Source organism: Vombatus ursinus, unplaced genomic scaffold (genome assembly GCF_900497805.2).
Source record: "Vombatus ursinus unplaced genomic scaffold, bare-nosed wombat genome assembly UNPS02001287.1, whole genome shotgun sequence".
NCBI lineage: Eukaryota > Metazoa > Chordata > Mammalia > Diprotodontia > Vombatidae > Vombatus > Vombatus ursinus.
The window spans coordinates 12,306,597-12,327,836 of record NW_020941065.1 but is presented as its reverse complement, the minus strand read 5'-3'; the positions used below and the strand labels follow the sequence as shown (position 1 = coordinate 12,327,836).

At 45.3% G+C, this 21,240-nt stretch overlaps 1 protein-coding gene across 1 annotated transcript in view; it reads right to left on the bottom strand.

Annotated features, from left to right (window-relative positions):
- Window positions 1–21,240, bottom strand: part of SGSM1 (small G protein signaling modulator 1) — a 59,161-nt gene that overhangs the window by 36,547 nt on the left and 1,374 nt on the right. Inside the window, exons 2-9 of the mRNA XM_027865017.1 lie at window positions 16,568–16,728; window positions 16,367–16,380; window positions 15,101–15,253; window positions 13,806–13,873; window positions 13,217–13,362; window positions 12,965–13,096; window positions 9,606–9,730; window positions 400–467 (exon numbers count right to left, since the gene is read on the bottom strand). Coding sequence (XP_027720818.1) covers window positions 400–467; window positions 9,606–9,730; window positions 12,965–13,096; window positions 13,217–13,362; window positions 13,806–13,873; window positions 15,101–15,253; window positions 16,367–16,380; window positions 16,568–16,728 — 867 coding nt within the window. The remainder of the gene's footprint in view (window positions 1–399; window positions 468–9,605; window positions 9,731–12,964; window positions 13,097–13,216; window positions 13,363–13,805; window positions 13,874–15,100; window positions 15,254–16,366; window positions 16,381–16,567; window positions 16,729–21,240) is intronic.

Here is a 21,240-nt window from a genome sequence, read left to right as displayed (position 1 = left end):
TATATATACACACACACATATATATGTGTGTGTGTGTGTGTGTGTATCACTTTGCAAATTTTAAAGCCCAGTATAAGCACTAGCTGTTGTTGTTGTTATTGTTGTTGGGATGCGTTGACGCAGTGTGGCACAGTGGATATGGAGGGCCTGAGTTAAAATTTTAGCTTTGCTGGGTGATCTTGAACAAGCCACTTAAATTCCTTGGGCCTCAATTTCCTCCTCTACAAAATAAGGGGTCCTGGGACACTTTCAAGTTCAGATCTAGGATCTTATCATCCTAGAAAGGGCCTGGCCACAATACTCAGCTAGGCAGCCTGGGGTCTCTGGACAGGAAATTGACACAGCCCTGGGAAATCTGACCCCCAGTCCCCAGTGTCACCTCCTCCAGGCAGTCCTTACCCTGCTGATGGCAGTGCAGATAGACGATCTCCTCCAGGCGGATGGTCATAGCATAGTCCCAGTACACACTGAAAGAGAAGGAGGGCCTGGATCAGAAAGGTCAACCCATTATGGATTTTCCCAAGTCCCCTACCTCCCCACAAACAGAAAGGAGCTTGGAGAGCAGCATCTGCCCTCAGGCCTTCATCCATCATCCTTATCTGTCTCCCGCTAGAACCCTGGACCTGCCCCTGGGATCTCAGACCTCTGACAGGTGAAGCTTATTTTGCCAGAAATCAGGGCTCCACCACATCCTGCCTACCTCCTTCCTCCTGTGGTGTTCACTCATTTCAGCTGTGTCTGACTCTTCATGACCCCATCTGGGGTTTTCTTGGCAAAAATACTGGAGTGGTTGGCCATTTCCTTCTCCAGTTCATTTGACAGATGAAGAAACTAAGGCAAACAGGGGTAAGTGACTTGGCCAGTCTTTACCCACTAAACTATAGAAATTGTCTTCCTTGTATTTGTATCCCCAATGAGAACTATGTATGTGTCCATCTCTCTCTCTCCCCCCTCTCTCTTTGTGTATATATGTATACACATATATGTCTTTATACATATATATAAACATGCATATATGTATCTCTATACACATGTCTTTATACATATGCATATGTATCTACATACATACACACATGTATCTTTATATATAAACATGATATATGTGTATCTTCATATGCAGATGCATATATGTGTCTATATATACACACACATGTTTAAATACATGCATATATGTATCTTTCTATACACATGTGTCTTACATGCATATAAGCATCTATATACATACACATATATGTCTTTATATATAAACATGCATATACATTTCTATATACACACATATATGTCTTTATATACATATGCATATATGTGTCTATATACACATATACATACATCTTTATATACATGCATATATGGGTCTCTCTATACACAAATGTGTGTCTTTATATACATATGCATGTGTCTATATACATAGACACATGTATCTTTATATACACGCATGTGTCTCTTTCTATACACACATGTGTCTTTATTACACATGCACATATGTGTCTATATACATATACATACATCTTTATATATACATGTATGTGTCTGTCTACACATATGTCTTACATGCATATAAGCATTTATATACACACATATGTCTTTATATATAAACATGCTTATACATTTCTATATACACAATATGTCTTTATATACACATGCATATATGTGTCTATACATATATACATACATCTTTATATACCTGCATGTATGTGTCTCTCTATACACACGTGTGTCTTTATATACATATGCATATGTGTCTATATACATAGATACATGCATCTTTATATACATGCATGTATGTGTCTCTTTCTATACACACTTATGTGTCTTTATATACACATGCACATGTGTCTATATACATACACACATCTTTATATATGCATATGTGTCTCTCTATACACACGTGTCATACATGCATGTGAGCATTTATATACACACATATGTCTTTATATATGAACATGCTTATACATTTCTATATATACACGTGTCTTTATATATACGTGCACATATATCTCTACATACACATGTGTCTTCATCTATAAACATGCACACATGTGTGTCTCTCTATCTCCATACACACATCCATCCATCCATACATCCTCCCTAGCTCATGTGTTCGCTACCTTCACTTCCCTTCTCGCCCCCTCAGATAAACCACTTACAGGCTGAAAACAAGCCGCCTCTCCCTAGAGAGCAGCCCAGCAGCCCCAGGCCTTTCTTCCTTTGAAGGCAGTTTTGAGACAAACTTCCTTTCCAGACTGTCAAGAGCATTCACTTATCCAGCCCCACCCTGGGAAACAAGGCCTCCAAGTGCTCCCAGGGGCCCGGGCCTCTTGGTTGCATGGGATCTCCCATGGCTCCCATCCTTTCGTGGCCTGCCACCGACTGTCCACATTGACGATGGGTCGCGGGTCCCTGGCAGGCTTCCTCAGCCACCTCATAGCACAGGCTTCCTCCGAATGGCACCAGCCTCGTTTCCAAAGACTTCTCTTGGCAGTCTAAAAACAGCTAGTACCACAGTGGCCACATCTGTGTACACACGTCTTCTCTCCAACTGGACGGGGATATGTACCTACCTCCCAGGGTTATTGTGAGGATCAAAGGAGGTCATATTTGTGAAGCACCTGGCACAATGACTGGCACATAGTAAGTGCTGTATAAATGTTAGTTATTACCATTGTTATTATTATTATGTGTCTTATCTCTCTGAATGGATTATAAGCCACTTGAGGGCAGAGGCAATTTCTCTCTCTCTCTCTCTCTCTCTGTGTCTCTCTCTGCAAGGCAACAGGAGTTGTGACTTGCCCAGGGTCACACAGTAAGCGTCAACCGTTTGAAGCCGGATTTGAACTCAGGTCCTCCTTGTTTCCAGGGCCGGTGTACTACCCACTACACCACCTAGCTGCCCCAGCAGTTTCTTATACTGAGAGGCAAAACTGGGGTTAGAATAATCATAAGATTGTGGTATCCTAGATGTAGAGATGGAAGGTATTTCAGAGGGAATCTGGGTCAAATCTCTTCATTTTACAGATAAGGACCCTGAGAGCAGGGTCCAGAGAGGTTAAATAACTTGCCCAAAGTCACAAGGGCAGTAAGTAGTGGAGGCAGAATTTGAACTCGGGTCCCCTGATTTGAGAGATAGTATTCTTTTCATTCTTCCACCACCATCACTAGGCATAATGATGATGATGATGATGATAATGATGACAACTAGAATTTATAAAGCACTTTAAGATTTGCAAAGCTCTGTACAAATATTCCCACTTGAGTCTCACAACAACCCTGGGAAGGAGGTGCTACTATGATCTCCATTTTACAGATGAGGAAACTGAGGCAGACGACGGTCAAGTGCCTTGCCCAAGGTCACCCAGCTAATAAATTCTGAGGCTGGATTTCAACTCAGCTCTTCCTGACTGAAGCCCCAGAGCCCTATCCACAGCTCCAGCTTGCTGTGCAATAACAGGAATTGTGATATAAGAAGATTGAAATAATAATAATCAATTAACAAAATTTAATCTGTGAAATTTATATAGAGTTTTAATTTTTGCCAGGAGATTTCCATATGCTATTTGGGCCTCACAGTAGCTCTGAGATTGAGGGACTACAGCCTTATTAGCTGTAGGACCTTAGGGAGGTCGTTTCACTTTTCTAGGTCTCAGCTTCCTCATTTATAAAATGAGTGGGTTAGACTAGACAACTTTTAATGTTCCTTCTAGGTCCAAGTGTATGATCCTATGACTCTCTATTTTACAGATAAGAAAACAAAGGTTCAGTCATAAGGTGATTTACCCAAGGTTACACAGCTTATACTTACTGTATAAGAGGCTGAATTTGAACCCATATCTTCCTGACTCTCTAGTCAAAGGCTCTATGCCCTTTATCGTGCTCTTTCAATCTGTCTCTCTCTCTCTCTCTCTCTCCATATCTATATCTATATATAGATATAGATATAGATATAGATATAAATATAGATATAGATATAGATATAGTATATATAGATATAGATAGATATATTGTCTCCTTATGTATAAAACGCCAATGTTTTATAGTTGAGAGAATACTGGACTTGAACTCATAAGAGGCCAGAATTCAAAGTTCACCTTTGACAATTACAAGCTGGGTCGCTCTGGGCAAGAAGTTTCTGTGAGCCTCAGTTTCCTTATCTGTGAAATGGGGTCGATAATAACTGCAAATAACTCAAAAAATTGCTATGAGGCTGAAATATAACGTATGTGTTGGGTTTTGGAAATTTTAAAGCACTTGATAAATTTCATCGATGATGATGAAAGTGATGGTAATATGACAACTATTAATACCTTTACTACCTACCCCACAGCACTTAGCATCATGCCTGGAACATAGTAGAAACTTAATAAATGCTAGCTGACAGACAGGCTTTACAAAACTGCAATGTACAGCAGAAAGGTAAGCTACCAAGCCAGTCAATATTCCCCCAGAAGAGAAACCATCCCCATCAATTATCTTGTTTTAAAATCAGAATCAAAATCACCAAAATCAGAACTTCAGCACCTTAGGTCAAAAAGGATGTTAGCAGACCTCTGGACAAACCCATCCATGACAGAGAGTGGTCTCTAAAGCATCCCTTTTGATTGATTTTATTGTATCCTGAGGAATTCCTGGACCCCGGTTTGATTTTTAAAATGGGATGACTGATGAGGATGGTTTCTCCACCAAGGAAATAGTAACTGGCTTCCTGATTCCCGCCAGTCACCCTCCTTTTGCCACTTTCTAGTTTACCTTCTCAAAATAGGGTTCCCAGAAATCTACTGGGGGGCTGCCTTCCACTGAGCTCTTCATGCCTTGTGGTTTCTGGGAGAGATGGAATACGGGAAGGAGGCACAGGGAAGACTCTTCCAGGGGAATAGAACATCTCCAGGGCAAGGAAAGGGCAAGTAACCTCTGGTGAAGGCTGCCCAGCAGGCATCTTGGGGACTTGCCCAGCTGACTTGGAGATGGTCTTACCAGCTCCAGAGCTGCTTGTCCCCAGATCACCAGCAGAGGGAGATAACAGGTAACTATGGAGATAAGCTACCTAATGTTGCACAGAGAAGCAGGCTTTAAATCCAGTCTCTGCCACTTAACCTCTCTGGGCTTCAGTTTCTTCATCTCTGAAACAAGAATATTGGACTAGATGACCGCTAAAGTCCCCTCCTGCTTTAAATCTATCACCCTAAGTAAGAACAATGATTAGAAACTGCCAAGATTTAGGTTGGAGGTAAAGAAAAAACTGCCTAATAATTCAAGCTGTCTTAAAGTAGACTGGATTGTCTCAGAAAGTGAAGAGTTCTCCCTCATAGGGATCTACAAGCAAAGGTGAGAGGACCACTTGTCAGGGTTATTTAAGAAAGGAGTCCTGTTAGGGTGTGGGTTGGGCTAGATGGCTACTGAGATGATGCCTTCAAGCTCTGAGATTCTGTAAGTCAGTGACTTGGGAGAGTTGCTTGCCTGTAGAGGACCCTCATTAGGAGATGACCTCTGTGGGCAAGGGAAATGTTCTGGGCAACTCTTGCTGAAGGACATTCTCCAGGCCATTTCCAGGACCAAGGCTGGGAAATGGAGAGTGATAAGAAGAGTTCTGTTTTGAAGCCAGAGCTGGTGATAATTGGAGGCTAGGGATACACACTTGCCAGTGGGACCTCACCCTCATCTTCTATCCAGGCATTGAGGAATATGAGAAATAGAATTGGAAAGTGGAGCTGTTTGGGAGGGATTCAGTGAGGGAATGGGCGCCCAAATGGCAGTGTAGTAGGGTGGAGAGCTCTGGAGTCAGAGGACCTGGGTTCAAATCCTACCTCTGACAGTAGCTCTATGACCTTACATGAGTCATCTCTCTAGTCCTGTTTCTTCACTTATAAAATGATAGGGCTGTTCTCTAGTCCTCTGAAGTCCTTTTCAGCCCTAGGTCTAGGAGCCTAGGAGCCTCTCCTATGATCAAGCAAAGCAGAGCAGACGCTGCCAAGTCTAGTACCTAGGACAGCACCCGGCACACAGGAAATACTCAACACAACCACTTGTCATGGAGAGATGGAATAGAGGAAGGGGGAGCAGGGAACAGTGGAGGGTGTGTGCTGAATTGAATTGATGCTTCCTCACCAGCCCACCTGAGTGAGGGCCAAAGAAGAGAGTTAAACAAGAGAGCAAGGAAAATAGAAAACCAAACTTTTAAATGAGGTTAGATCCCAGATCAAATTTGCCCCTTCTGCATCCCCATCAATCCAAGTGGAAGATTCCATATTCGTCTTATGGATGACCTGGGAGGAAATCATGGATTTAGAGCTGTAGAGGGACCATAGAGGACACTGAAGCCAATTGCCTCATTTTATAAATGAGGAAAATGCATAGTAGAGGGCTTAAGTGACTTGCCCATGGTCACACAGCTATTACGTGGCTAAGATGGGATTTGAACCAAGGTCTTCCTGAATCCAAGTCCAACATTCTCTCCACTATGCCATTAGAGATGCGGGATAAATGGATGAATGGATTTTAAAGGTGACTCTGACCCATCCCAGCTTCCTTCCGCCCCACATTCTTGGATGCACCAAAAGAATGACAATCAAAGGAACACAATTACTGTGAGTCTGTTACATGCCTACTGTTCCCCCTTTAAGTTACATGCCTACTAAGGCAGTTAGATGGCACAGCAGATAGGAAGCTGAACCTGGAGCCAGGAAGATACGAGTTCAAATCTGGCCTCAGATTCTTCCTCACTATGTGACCCTGGGCAAATCTCTTAACCTCTGTCTGCCTCAGTTTTCTCATCTGTAAAATGGGGATAATAATACCTTCCAAGGTTGTTGTGAGGAAACAAATGTTTGTAAAGCACTTTGCAAACCTAATGCACTATGTAACTACTGGCTATCACCATTATAATATATGATCCCCAAGAAATAGGATGTGGTAGAAGCCATGGACCAGTCATTTCATATCTCTGAGTCTCAGCTTCCTCATCTGTAAAATGGGTTTAATAATACCTATCAATGAATCAATAAGCATTTATTAAGGGCTTTCTGTGTTAAGGGATTAGAATACAAAGAAAAAGTGAAATCAGTGCCTGACCTCAAGGAGCTTATATTTTAACGGCGGAGACAACATATACTCACCTCCCAGGGTTTGTGTAAAGATCAAATGAGATAATGTATGTAAACTGCTTTGCAACCTTTAACATGCAAGGCAGTATGGAATGGGGATAGACAGGTAACGGGTTCAAATCCTCCCTCTGACACACACTGTCTGTGTGACTCTGGACAAGTCATTTAACCTCTTGAGACCCTAGGTAAGTTTCTTATGACTCTTAAATTTCAGGGAATAAAATAGTAAAAATAGTAGTAGTAGTTGTAGTAGTAGTAGTAGTAGTAGTAGTAGTAGTAGTAGTAGTAATAACTTTGTGCCGGGCATTATGCTAAGCACTTTACAATTATGATGTCACTTAATCCTCACAACAACCATGGGAAGTAGGTGTGTTATACCTATTTTACAGATGAGGAAACTGAGGTAGACAGATCAAATGACTTGCCCAGGGTCACTAGTCTGGAAGTCCAGTCACTAGCATTGGAAAAGGATGTTTCTTCATTGGATCAATGAAATCCTAGGTGCAGACCATCCCTCCCTCCAAATTTTTTTTGTTTTGTTTCTTTGGATTTTTTTGGTGAGGCAATTAGAATTAAGTGGCTTGCCCAGGGTCAAACAGCTAGTGAGTATCATGTGTCGGAGTCCGGATTTGAACTCAGGTCCTGCTGACTCTGGGGCTGAACACTGGCCTGTGAATCAGAAGCCCTGAGTACTATTTCTGGCCCTGTCAATAGCAGGCTGTGACATGAGCAACTCACTTCTCTGGACCTCAGTTTTCCTCATCTATAAAAGGGTCTCTAAAGCCCTGATGCTTCAAAGTTTCTGATTTTCTCTCCCTGCTAGGGCCTGCCAAGTTATAAAAGGAATAATGGCTAGTGCTCTAGGTCCCCGACTTTGAAAGGCAGTGTGGTGTGGTGGATAGAGCAGTGAACTTGGTGGAGAGGGCAGGAAGCCCTGGGTTTGAATCCTGCCTCAAACACTTAACTAGCTGCATGACCCCTCAGTAAATCACTTAATTTCTTGGAGTCTCATTTTCCTCACCTGTAAAATGAGGGGTTTCAATTTAATAAACTCTAACTTCCAGCTCCAAATCAATGAATTTATGAGGAGTCAGGGAGTATCACTCAGTAAGGAAGAACCCAGCAGCCCCTCCTGAGGACCGGAAAAAGTAGGAGGGGGAGGGGGAAGGAAAGCGAGCAACCCTCAAACATAACCAGTCAGAGCCGCCACACCTCTCACCACCCCCCAGCTCGCTGTACCCATGGGAACTCCAGAGATTCTACGCATTCTCCTCATCCTGGCGCTCACATATTCCCTGAATATCATCAATTCAAGCGGGGACTCTTAGTAACCAGAAAGATGGCTGGAGGGGATAAGAACACTCATTAGAACAACCCCAGGCCCCACTGTGCCCCCATGAGGGGTCAGGGAAGAGATAACAAACCACAGAACTGAGGAGAGCCTTATCACATAGATCTGTTAGAATGTAAGCTTCTTACAGACAGGGATCGTTTCATTCTGGGTTATCTGTAACTCCCCCAGCATCTGGCACAGGGCCTGGCATACAGCAGGCACTAAATAAATGCATGTTGATTGCTTGATAGAGCATTAGAGCCGTAGAAGGGGCTTTCAGAACAGAGAATGTCAGATTTGGAAGGGGCTCTAGAGACCTCTCGTTGTACAGACTAAAAATAATAATAACAAAATTAATATAAATAATAACATATAGGATTTTAAGGTTTGAAAAATACTTTTCCTACAATCATCCTTCCCATTTTACAGATGAGAAAACTGATACTTTTTGACTTGACTTGAGCCAGTGAACTCATTTGCTCCTCATTTATGTAAAACAATGGGATTGGACTAGGCGAGGTCCTTTCCAATGCCACCATTAGTTGGTGGCAGAGCAGGGATGAAAAGTCCAGCCTTCCTCATGTTTAGGCCCCAGTAGCCCCACCCAACAGAGCTGTCAGCCAAGACAGACTCATAGGGGTCACAGGCTCTAGTGGTGGAGATCTAGGTCAGCTCGTTGGAGGTGCGCAGCAGGTAGGTTCATGTGAATCCAGGTCTCAGACGTGGGTTTCTAGAAGGCAAGGATCAATCTACCATCTCAGTATAATGAGGTCCTGTTATACCCTCTCTGAGGACAGGCTCAATTTCCTCATCAGTTAGAGAGCAACAAAGTTCAGTACCTTTATCAGAACCAAAAACCCAAATGCAGAGGAAATTTCCAGGTGCTGGATCAATTAAAATGGACTCATATATTTAGAATGAGAAGAGACCACAGACCTTTGCATTTTACAGAAGAGGAAACTGAATCTGAGAGAGGTTAAGTCACACAGCTAGTAAACAGCTAAAACAGGGTTAGAATTCAGATCTTCCTGATTCCAAACTGGAGTTCTACCCGCTGAGCCACCTGTCTTAGAAGCTAGGTCTACCCCCTCTATCCATCACCAAGGCCAAAGTCCCCCCACCCCTCACTTCATCAGTCCTCAGGGAGACCAAGAGAATGGCCATATTGGGTCAGTCACCTTTTCTCATAGTCCAGGTCTCCCATAGAGCCGTTCATCAGCTGGTTGGGGGTCCACTTCAGGGTCATGACATCAGCAGTTTGGTGCAGAGACAGGTACCCAGGAACAGCCTCCATGTCATCCCTCTAGGAGAGGCGGGGAGAAAGGGAACAATTGAGCATTGACTATATTGGCATAAAATGGTGATGATGATGATGATGGTGATAGAATTTATTTCAGAGTTTTCAAAGACCTTTATATACACTATTTCATTTGATCCTAAGGTGAGGTAGATGCTATTATTATTCTCCTTTTTCAGACGGGGAAACTGAGACTGAGAAAAGTTAAGTAACTCGCTCAGGGGTCACACAGATGTGTCTGAGGCAGGATTCCAAATCAGGTATTCCTGACTCTATCCACTATACCACCATGTTACCTGGATCAATATTAATTAATCAATCAACACACATTTTTAAAGTAACTTATGTGTGAGGAACTGTCTAAGGTGCTAAGGAAACAAAGACAAAGAATGAACTAGATCTTGCCCTCAAGGAGCATACATTCTATTAGCGGAAACATGTAATATACTAAAATAGTTTGGTTTTTTTCTTAATCTGTGATTTCACTAGTGTTGGAAACTTCCAGTGAGGAAATTCTCTACTAATGCAGGGCAGCACCTCTTAATCTTAGAGAGTTGCCTGGGAGACAAAGATGGATTAAGAGACTTGCCCAGGGTCATATGGCCAACATGGGTCAAAGAGGAGATCTGAACCCAGATCTTCCTGGCTTAGAAGATGGTTCTCTATCTACTATGTCAAATACAAAATATAGACCAAGTAAATACAAAGTAATCGAGGGGTTATGGAAGGCTCCAGAAAGATTTCATGTAGGATACAATGATCCAAGACAGCTCCAAATGACTCATGATAAAAAATGCTCTCCACCTCCAGACAGAGAACTGACGGGCTCTGAGTACAGACTGAAGCAGATTTTTAAATTTTCTTTATTTTTCTTGTTTTTGTGTGCGTGTATTTTCTTCTGTAACATGGCAAATATGGAAATATGCTTTGCATGACTTCACCTATATAATCGATGTCATATTGCTTGTCTTCTTAAAGGATGAGGGAGGGGTGGGAATAAGGGAGAGAATTTGGAACCATTTTTTTAAATTAATGCTAAAAATAAATAAAATTTTTAAAGGGCTTCACGTAGGAGGTGGTGCTTGGGTTGAGACTTGAAGGGAACCAGAGGGTCTAAGAGGCAGAGGGGAGGAAGGAGTGGGTTATCATTGTTAGGCAGCAGGAGATGGTGCATAGAGATCTAGCCTTGGAGCTAAAAAGACGTGGGTTCAATTCTGACACACACTGGCTGAGTGACCCTGCGTAAGCCATGTCTCAGTGCCCCAGGTGGCTTTCTATGACAATATGCCACAAATGAGTCACTAATCCAAATCAGTAGAATGAATTTCCACTCAGAATTTGCTACAGTTATGAAAATTCAGGTTCTGATGAATAATAATAGCTAGTTAAATAGTGAATCGCCCAGGGTCAGACAATTTCTTTCCTTTAAGAAGCCTCCAGAAGGAGTATTTCATTCTATTCCTGTACATTTGGCTTAGCCATTCCAAAATGACAGACATCTACTTTGTTTCCAGTTCTCTGCTACCCCAAAAAGTCCTTCTACAAATGTTTTGATTTATAAGGGGAGAAAAAGAAGCCTCCAGCCCCCATAAGATCCCATTAAGATCATAGGATCATTGAGTTGGAAGGGGCCTTCCTTACATGCTGTATACTCCAACCCCTTCCTTTTACAAATGAGGAAACTAAGGCCAAAAAGGGTTAAGTGACTTGTCCAAAGTCACACAGCCAAGCTCCCAGAAGCATAGATTTAGAGCTGGCAAGGACCAGCTTAGTGTGATCATTTAGTGTGATCCTCTAGTTTTATAAAGAAAGAAACTGAAACCCAGGGAAGTTAGTGACTTGTTTGAGATTGGACAGATTGGAAATGATACCAGAGGCAGGACTGGTTTCCAAATTCAGTGCCCCTTCCCCTTCACCAACGCTGTCTGCCTCATCCCCTGCGTGGCTGTACCAGCAGTAACCAGAACTGATGGTCTTGACCATACCCCTCCCCATCACTGCCAGTTTCAGTGAGAAAGACCCAGAAGCAGCCCTCAGGGTTTCCATGGTGATGGTAGCTCTTGACAACAAAAGCCAGACAACAAGAGGAGAGCCTGGTTCGTCTGGAGGCACGTTCCAAGACCCCGCCATCCTTGATGGTTAGACACGATCACACAATCTCCTTCCATAGTCCCCTGCCAAGCCCAGCTAAGGAGCTGAGCCCTAGGGAGTCTTTCAGTGGATACAGATGAGGAGGACATGGAACAATGGCCCGAGAGTCTGTGGGCCAGCTGGGAGGAGGTGGAGACAGAGAGGAGACAGTCGGTGCTAACAATGTAGAATAATGGAAGGGATATTGGATTTGGGGTCAAATGGCTTAAGGTTACAGAATCCCAGGGTTGGAAGGGACATGGGAGTATCTGGTTCAATATTCTGTGTGTCAGTCAGTCGCTCAACAAGCAGTGGCAATAGGGATATAAAGTAAGGCCAAAAAAAAGAAAAAGAAAAATGGTCCCTGCCCTCAGAGAGCTCCCATTCTAATTGGGGAGACACTGTGTCTAAATACACATAAGACACATACAGAATAGAAGAAAGATAATCTTATAGGGGAGGGCAGCTAGGGGGCGCCATGGTGCACAGAGCGCAAGGCCTAGAGGCAGGAAGACTCAATCTTCCTGAGTTCAAATATGGCGTCAGACACTTAGCAGTGTGACCTTGGGCAAGTCACTTAACCCTCTCTGCCTCCGTTTCTTCATCTGTAAAATGAGCTGGAAAAGGAAATGGCAAACCACTCCAGTATCTTTGCCAAGAAAATCTCAAACAGGATCACAGAGAGTCAGACATGTCTGAACAACAAACCAAAACAAAAAAAAATTTGGGAAATATTTAATGAAATAAATTTTTAAAAATTTAAAATTATAAAATTTAATTTTTTTATTTTTAAAAATTAAAAAAAATAAAAGTTGTTTTAATTTATTATATTATATTGATATTATATATTATATTAATATATTGATGTTATTATGTTATATATTACTTGTAAAAATGTAAGTTACTGTGTTCCAAAGATTCTTGTTTCATGGAACCCCAAATGGCACCCAGATTCCACAGCCTACTAGGATAAGAGAGGAAACAGCGGCAAGCAACCAGAGACAATGGATGGACTGACAGGAGGTCAAAGCTGGGTGGTTCTCCTCTTTCACTGGGGAAAGACCAGACAGACGAGTCCCCATCAGGCCCAGAGCTCAGTCTGGCACTCACCGGCTGCACCAGCACATTGTTCTTGCCATAGAGGAGAGTGGCCCGGGAATTCTGATGCAATGACTCCACGTAGTCCCGGGCAGAGAGAGAGGGCCGGTCGTCCATGCTGCCGCTGGAATGGCGCTTCTGGATCTGGAGGATGGGGGCAGAGAGGGATGAGATGCAGGGGGTTTTGAGCGATGCTCTGAGCCCCAAGCCCCATCTCCATCGGCCTTGCCTTTCCTCCTCCCATTCTCCCCAGGTCCCACTCACACAAAGCGCTGGACGCTTGGTGGGAGAGTCCTGGCGGAGATGGGAGCTATGGATTCGGTGCCGCTGGACCAGCTCGTCAGCGGAGGGGTCCGTCCAGAAATGGTCTGCTGTCTTCATTTTGGTATACTCCAGTGCGCAGGGGCCCACTGCGGGCAGAGAGAAACATCAGAGCCCAAACAGCCAGGCCGGGGCCCAGCTCTCCCAGCCCTTCTGCCTGACATAGAATCCTGAGATCCAACAAGCAGACACCCCCCGAGGGCAGGCATCATTACAGCTTTGTCTCTGTATCCCCACCGCTTAGCACAGTTGATGCTTAATAAGGATTTGTTAAACTGAATCAGCATTTATTATATGCCCAGTAAGAGCCGGAGACACAAATAAATTGTCCCTGACCCTAACGAGCTTACTCTACTGGACAATACAGTGTTTATCAGGTACATAAATACAAAATAAAACACTAATAAATGGGGGGTGGGGGATGAAGAGAGAGACTTTCAGGAAAAGCTTTAAGTGGGCAGAGATGCTTGAGCTGGGCTTTGCAGGAAGCTGGAGATTATAAGGCGGTGGGAGGAGGTGGGGGAGGACTTACCTAGCAAAGAAGCCAGGATGGGGCCATCAACGGGGTCCATCAGGAGAGCTTCCTTCTCGTAGTACTTACTAGCAGGAAGGTAAAGGAGGCACCAGTTTGAATGACTCGCAGCAGAAGGAACAAATCCACACAACCCAGTGTAATGCCATTGTCAAGGCAGTGCACATCGCAGAGCGCTTTACAGTTTACAAAAAAAAATTTATTTCTTTTTCTCTTTTTTTTCTTTTTAGGAAATTGGGGTTAAGTGACTTGCCCAGGGTCACATAGCTAGTAAATGTCAAGTGTTTGGGCTGAGGCCGGATTTGAACTCAGGTCCTCCTGACTTCAGGGCCGGTGCTCTATCCACTGCACTACCTAGCTACCCCCCCAATTTTACTTTTTTTAAATGTATATTATCTCAACCGAACCTCACAATACTAACATCAGCTATGCAAAGGGCAAAACAAAGTAGTCTTTGCCCTCAAGCAGCTTACAAACCCTAAGATACAGCTCTGAGGAACCCAACAGCTTATTATATAACTGCGCCCTACATGTGGAAGCCCCAGCGCAGACATAATAACAGGAATGTCAATATGCAATACACTGAATTGGCTTCCCACTACTTTGAGGGAACGAGATAAGATTTAGGAAGTACATCAGATAGGAAGGAATCTTTGACATGGCATTCAAGGCTTTCTTACAAGCTGGCTGCAAGGTCCCCTTTCAAGCATATTTCATACCATGCATTCTCCATGCCAGGCAAACATCGCCTCCCACCTTGGTGCCTTTGCAGTGGTGGTCCTTCGTGACTAGCACACCCTCCTTTCTTACCTCTACCTTTCAGAATCCTTAGGATGGAAGGATCACACTTTGAGAGCTAAAAGGGACCTTGGGGACCATCGGTCCAAACCCCTCCTTTTACAGAGATAGAACTGACTTACCTAAAGTCACAGATATCGAAGACAAAGGCGGACTTTTAAACCAAGGCCTCCGACTCCAAAGTCAGTGATCTCCTCACTGACCATGCAAGGCGACCTCCTGCCCTGATTTTCCCTAAAGCGTTTGATCAAGATCTCCCCTTGGCTCCACCACTCCCTACCACCCTGCATTACCTTCTGCGTACCCACCGTCCCCTCCAATAGAATGTAAGCTTCTTGAGGGCAGGGTCTTTGTGTGTACAGTGCCTAGCTCTGTGCCTGGTATGTTGCAGGTAACTCATAGATGTTGATTATGAATGTTTGTCGAGGGAAGAGCCATCATGGGAAGTAGTCCTTTCCTCCCTCCCTTCCCTATCCCAGCCCATCCCCCAGGCTCACCTGCTGTTCTCTACCAGGTAATGCACAATTTTATCCAAGACCTTTTCAAACAGGGCCGTGCGGATCCAGAGGTGCTTGAGGGCCTGGGGGGACAGGGTGGGCAGCTTGGGGAGCTTCCGAACGTTCTCCTGGAGACCCTGGAGCTGGTTCCGCCTTCAGTGACAGGAGCAGAGAGACGTGAAGGCTGATTTAGGAAGTTTCCCCACACCAGGGCCCCGGCCTGCCACGAGACAACCCTCCCACACCCCCAGGCTCCCCAACAGCCAACTCAAGGCCATCCTAACATCATAGATTGAGAGTTGGAAGGGACCTTAGAACACCATCAAGCCCAACTCTACCATTTTACAGATGTAGGTTAAGTGACTGGCCTGGGGTCATACATCTAATAAGTATCTGTAGTAGGATCTGAACACAGATTTTCTTGACTCAAAGTCCATTACCTTATCCCCTGTGCCATAAGGCACTTTGTACAACACAGAGAGTGCTGAACCTGGAGTCAGAAAGACCTGTGTTCAAATCTGGCCTTAGACACTGCATGACCCTGGGAAAGTCACTTAACCCTTGTCTGCTTCAACTGCAAAGTGGAGATAATAATAGCACCTACCTTGCAGCATTGTAAAGCACTTGGCACGGTTATTGGTACACAGTAGGTTCTATATAAATTCTTATTCCCTTCCCTTTCCCACGTTGCCTCTCAAGAAGGTAGCCAGGGCATAAAAGGGTTTTGGGGACTTGGGAAGAACACCCAGATACAAAATTGGCAAGATGAAGACTGAAATCCCTTTCCGGCAGAGGAAGAGAACTCTTCCTCAATGACAACTGAGAGAGCAGCAAGCTTTAAATGCAAGTTCCCCTTGGAACAAGAAAACAGGAACTCTTTCAGACTAAGGTGTGAATGACTTATCAGATTCTAAGAAGAGAGAAGAGGAGGAGAGCTATCATGTTAGACTATAAACACAGGGATCGTGTCTTTAAAATTTTTTTTAGTTTATTTTATTTTACTTTTAATCAATATGTATTTTTCTCCTTCCCCTTCCCTTCCCTCTCCACCAAGCAGTGGGGGAGGGGAGGCAGGATGAAAAGACAAAACCAAGCCTGAAATAAATGAGTATAGTCAAACAAAACAAATTCTTACATTGACTGTGTCAAGGATCTGGCCTTATATGACTTTTCTAACTTCCACTGCATGGGACCAGTGGATGATTAATTAATCATGTCTATTAATAATGTCTGTTAAGTGAAGGAAAATGAAATTGGGCCATCTACCCTGCTGTCCTTCCCTTCCCCGCCTCGCTCTAGTAAGGTGAGGACCCTCAGAGAGGGAGAAAAGCCAGCTTCCTCGGGAAGGACTCCTTCCATCAAAGTTGCCCCATGTTCATTTCCATTTGACTTTGACCTTGGAAAACGTTGGGATGGGGGAGCACCAACCGTGATCCCCGGCAGCACCACGCCCACCCTCACTCACGCGTTCTCGATCAACTGCTCCAGGTCTTGGACCTTCCGGGACAGCTCCTCTGCGGGTGCGAAGCTCTTCCCCACTTTCATGAACAGCGCCGCAATCTTATTGCTCCGAAGGAAACCCGCTGCCCGGCGCTTCAGGCCATGCAGCACACATGCCTCCACAGCAGCTGTGGGGGAGACAGTCACGGGGGTAGAGATTCAGACCTGGAAGGGACCTTCGAACCCCATCAGCCCAACCCCCTCATTTTTACAGAGAAGGAAACTGAGGCTCAGAATGGTTAAGGGCCTTTAGTCTATGTCAAGGAGCATATGAGCATCTGTTGAAAAATGTCTAACCTGAAAAAGAGAAGATTTGGGGCACACAGGAGCTGTCTTTAGGTATCTGAAGGCTGTCATACAGAGGAGGGATTGGGCTATTTTGTGTGGACCCAGGGCGCAGAACCAGGAGCAGCGGGTGGAAGGAAGTTTCAAAGAGGTGGAAGTCAGGAAAAATTTCCTCTCGGTGACAACTATCCCAAAGGGGGTTGGGTCGCCTGGAGAGGTCACAGCCTTGCCCTCACTGAGTATCTTCAAACAGAGGCTGCAGACCACTCGTCGGGCACGCTATGAGTTTGACTAGATGACTGCTAAGATACCTTCTAATTCTGTGATTCACTGAAAGTGACTCCGAGAAAGTCAGTTCCCCATCTGGGGACTCAGTTTCCTCATCTATAAAATGGGTCAGAAGAGCAGAGATCCAGATGGTCAGTGGCTGATGGGACATTCACAGAAGGCCAGTCCCTCAAGTGGGAAGGCACCTCAGAGGCCTCGAGTGCGCCCACAGAAGGGAGGCTGGCTTGGGCACAGCCCATCCAGCCTTAGCTTAAACACTTCTCCTGAGGAAAACCTCCCATCTCTCAAGGGAGCCCATTCCACACTGGGAATTCAAGGCTTCGCGTCCCGTTCATGAATTCTGCCTCATTTAAGGGTCTCAGTTATTCAGGCGGCTTCTGGGTGGGAAGGCGGCCACTCGGGAAACCCTCTTCCCGTTCTCTCCCCTTCCACCGGATCAGTGCCTAGGACAGGCCACTTTGTAAAATATTTACTCACAGCCACGTTCATTCTGATGAGGAAGAGAGCTCACAGGTGTCCAGGGAAAAGCCCTGGGTTGGGAGTCAGGGAACCTAGGTTCGAATACCAGCCCTGCCACTTAGCTGCACAGGGACCCTGGGGAAGTCATTTCTTCTCTGGGCCTCAGTTTCCTCATCTGTAAAATGGGGAGATTGGACTAGATGTCTCTGGATTTGGGACTCAAAAATGCCCTTATATGCCCTGAAATTCAAAACCCCCTAATCCTGGACGGTGACCAGAGATCATCACTAGAGTAGCCACAACTCAACGTCTGCCCGTTCTCTGCTATTCCGTGCTGTCGGCCGGGGTTTTCTACTTTCCCTCTGCTACTCTGCCCGGCACACGCTGCCCCACAAGCCTGCTGGAGACAGGCGGAGGGGTGAGTTAACCTTCCCCGCCAGGCTGGCTGGGATTATGAGAGAGTGAATTATTAACACACAAGTCACGCTATTTTCTGAGGCCTTGGCAAGGCGTCGACGGGAGCAGCGCCAGCTTCTTCCCCGAAGCCCATTGTATGCCCAGGGTCCCATGTACGGGGAAGCAAGCCAGGGCTCCTTTCAGCATATGCACAAGACCTCCCTTTACAGAGGATGGGCAGAGGCGTCGGCTCACCCGACCTCCACAATCAACCCAGCCAGGGGAGGCAGGGCACGGATTATCATCACCTCCATTTCACAGAGGGAAAAACTGAGGTCTAAGAGGTAAAGTCCAAAGCCATGTAACAAATTAATAATGGAGACAGGGGAGCAGGATGGGAGATTAGAATAATACAGCTTTATGGGACGACTGCCAGGTTACAGAGGGAATTTGGAGGTAGTGAGTGTGGGACCAGATGGCCTGAGACAATAATTCTGCTCCTCACTGTCTAAAGGAGGATGATTCACCTCTCCCGGCCTCTGCTTCCTCATCTGGAAAATAAGGAGGCTGGACAACGCGGCCTTTGAGGTTCCTTCCAGGCCTGGGATTTTATGGCTTGTTACTTGTGTGACCTTGGGTAGATCACTTCACTCCTCAACGTCTCAGCAGACTTCATCTCTAAAATGACAGCTGCAGATGAGGACGCTTCTGAAGGCTACTTCAGTTCCGGTCATGTGAGCCTAGACCAGGCCCCTCTCCAATCCACCAACCTGCTCTGGGCCCTGATAGTCTCTGTCCTAAGATTCTTCCCTTATTCTTTGTTCTAAGGCTCTCCCAGCTCTGGCATCCCCTGTTCTGAGGCCCATCCCACCTCTGATATCCCCTGTTTTCAGGCCCCTCCCAGCCCTGACATTCCCTGTTCTAAGGCCCTTCCCAGCCCTGACATCCCCTGTTCTGAGGCCCCTCCCAGCTCTCACATTCCCTGTTCTAAGGTTCCTTCCAGTTCTCAAATTCTGTCATTTCCAGCTCTAATAGTCACTAAATATGTTTTAAGTACCTACTATGTGAAAGGCACTATGCTAGGTGATGACAATAAAAAGACAAAAACAAAAACAGTCCCTGCCCTCAAGGAGCTTACACTCCACTGGGGAGAAACAACATGTCCTCAGACAAGCAAACATCAAATCTATTCAAAGTCAAGCCCAGGTCATTTCTCAGAGATGAATGAGGGGATCAGGAAAGGCATATCTAAGTTGGAATCCAGGGATGCCAAGAGGTAGGAAAGAGGAGAGAAAATGTTCCAGACAGTGGTAAAAGCCTGTACAAAGGCCTAGAGGCATAAATAATAATAATAATAATAATAAGAATAATAATAAGAATAATAGCTAATAATCTATGGAATCCAGATAACAGGCCCCAAGAGGCAGAAAGGCCTCCAGCCCATCTGGGATGCTGGGGCGGGGGGAGCTCACCCTCAGTGTGCCTTCCTAGTAACTGAGCAAATCCTTCCTTCCTCCCACTCGCCCCAACACCCCTCACCCCTGTCCCATAAACCCTGAATGCCATGAAGCTGCAGGACTGACCAATGTCCAGGGTAACTAGAAACAGCCCATCTGTTTGGCTCATCCATGAAAAAACTAAGTCTGGTGCCCCTGTGCCCTGGTTGGTCATTGATGGGTAATTTGAGGGCACAGGCCTCCTGTTTTACTCCTCTCACAGAACATTACAAGCCACTGCTTGGCGCTGGCCTGCAAAAGGCTGCCAGGGACAGAGGAAGGTCTGGAGATTAATGGCCAGGCCCCAGGGACAGTAGCCTGTGACAGATTCCCTTCTGCCCGTCTGCTTTTCTGGGGGTGAGATTGCACGTCCGATAGAGAAATGGCCATGTTCTTACAGAGTCAGACACTGTGGCTTTCAGATCATCAGCAGCCGGTAAGGCTGTCTGCATAGATATTATATGTGTAATTATATATGTACATATGTATGCATATATACATATCTCTATATATGAGGGAGAGATGGAGTGAGAGAGAGGGGAGAGAGAAAGAGAAAGAAAGAGAGGAGAAGAAAGAAAGAGAGGAGACAGAGAGGAGAGATGGAGAGAGAAAAGAGAGGAGAAAGAGGAGAGAGGGATCAGAGATGGAGGAGAAAGAGAAGAGAGAGATAGGAGAGAGAAGAGAGAGAGGAGAGACAGAGAGAAAGAGAGAGAGGAGAGAGATGGAGAGAGGAAAGAGAAGAAAGAAAGAGAGACACACACAGAGAGACAGACAGACAGACAGATAGACAGAGACAGAGAGAGCTGCACAATCCACCAGGTGATTGACTGAGAACAGGGACCCTCAGGTTGAAAGCTAAACCCTGTTAACTTTCTGAAATCAGGCACTGCTCAGATTGGTCACAGCTAAAAGAAAAGGTGACTTGTCCACAACCACCCAGTTGGTCAGTGTAAAATCAGACAGAGGGACAAAATGGCCCCAGGTCCATTTTAGCTCTAAAATCTAAGCTAGCCAAGACTTCTCAGGAGAACAAACTCGGGTCCAATGACCCGAACACACGCGAAGTGCTCTGTGTTCCAGTGCGCTGCATGTTAAGGGCTGACTGCCAGAGCACTCTGCAGCCCTCTCCGCCCTCTCATCCCAAGCCCAACACCGCCCCATCAGAGCTCTGCTGATTCTGAACTCGGGGGTCACCAGTTTCAGCCAAGCAGCTCGATTCCTCTAGAAAGGAAGAGCAGAAAGCACCTTCTCAACGCCTCCTCTGATCTCCCTGCCCCCCTCCCAAGCCCCCCACCTGGGGTCTCTCAGCGCCCCCACAGGAGGCCCCCAGGCACCTCTCCTGTACTAATGATGTAAATAACGTGGCCACCTCAACGTGTGTTCTAACACAAATTCCTAATTTACCGGTGGCATTTAATAAGGACAGGGTGGGACCCCTGGTGTCTTATCCTAAACAGTGCCTGGCTGCTCATTCATCACGGAACCTTCACCAGATGAGATCTGGGGGATGAGGTGAGCTAGTCGATCCTGTCCCAATGTTCTAATAGACAAAAGGGACTTCAAAACACATATGGTTTTTAAGTGGCAGCAAATCACACTGGTCTGGTAGAATCATAGACTTTCAGAGTTGGAAGTGCCTTCAGTGACTTCCTAGTCCATACTACTACTACTACTACTACTACTACTACTACTACTACTACTACTACTACTACTACT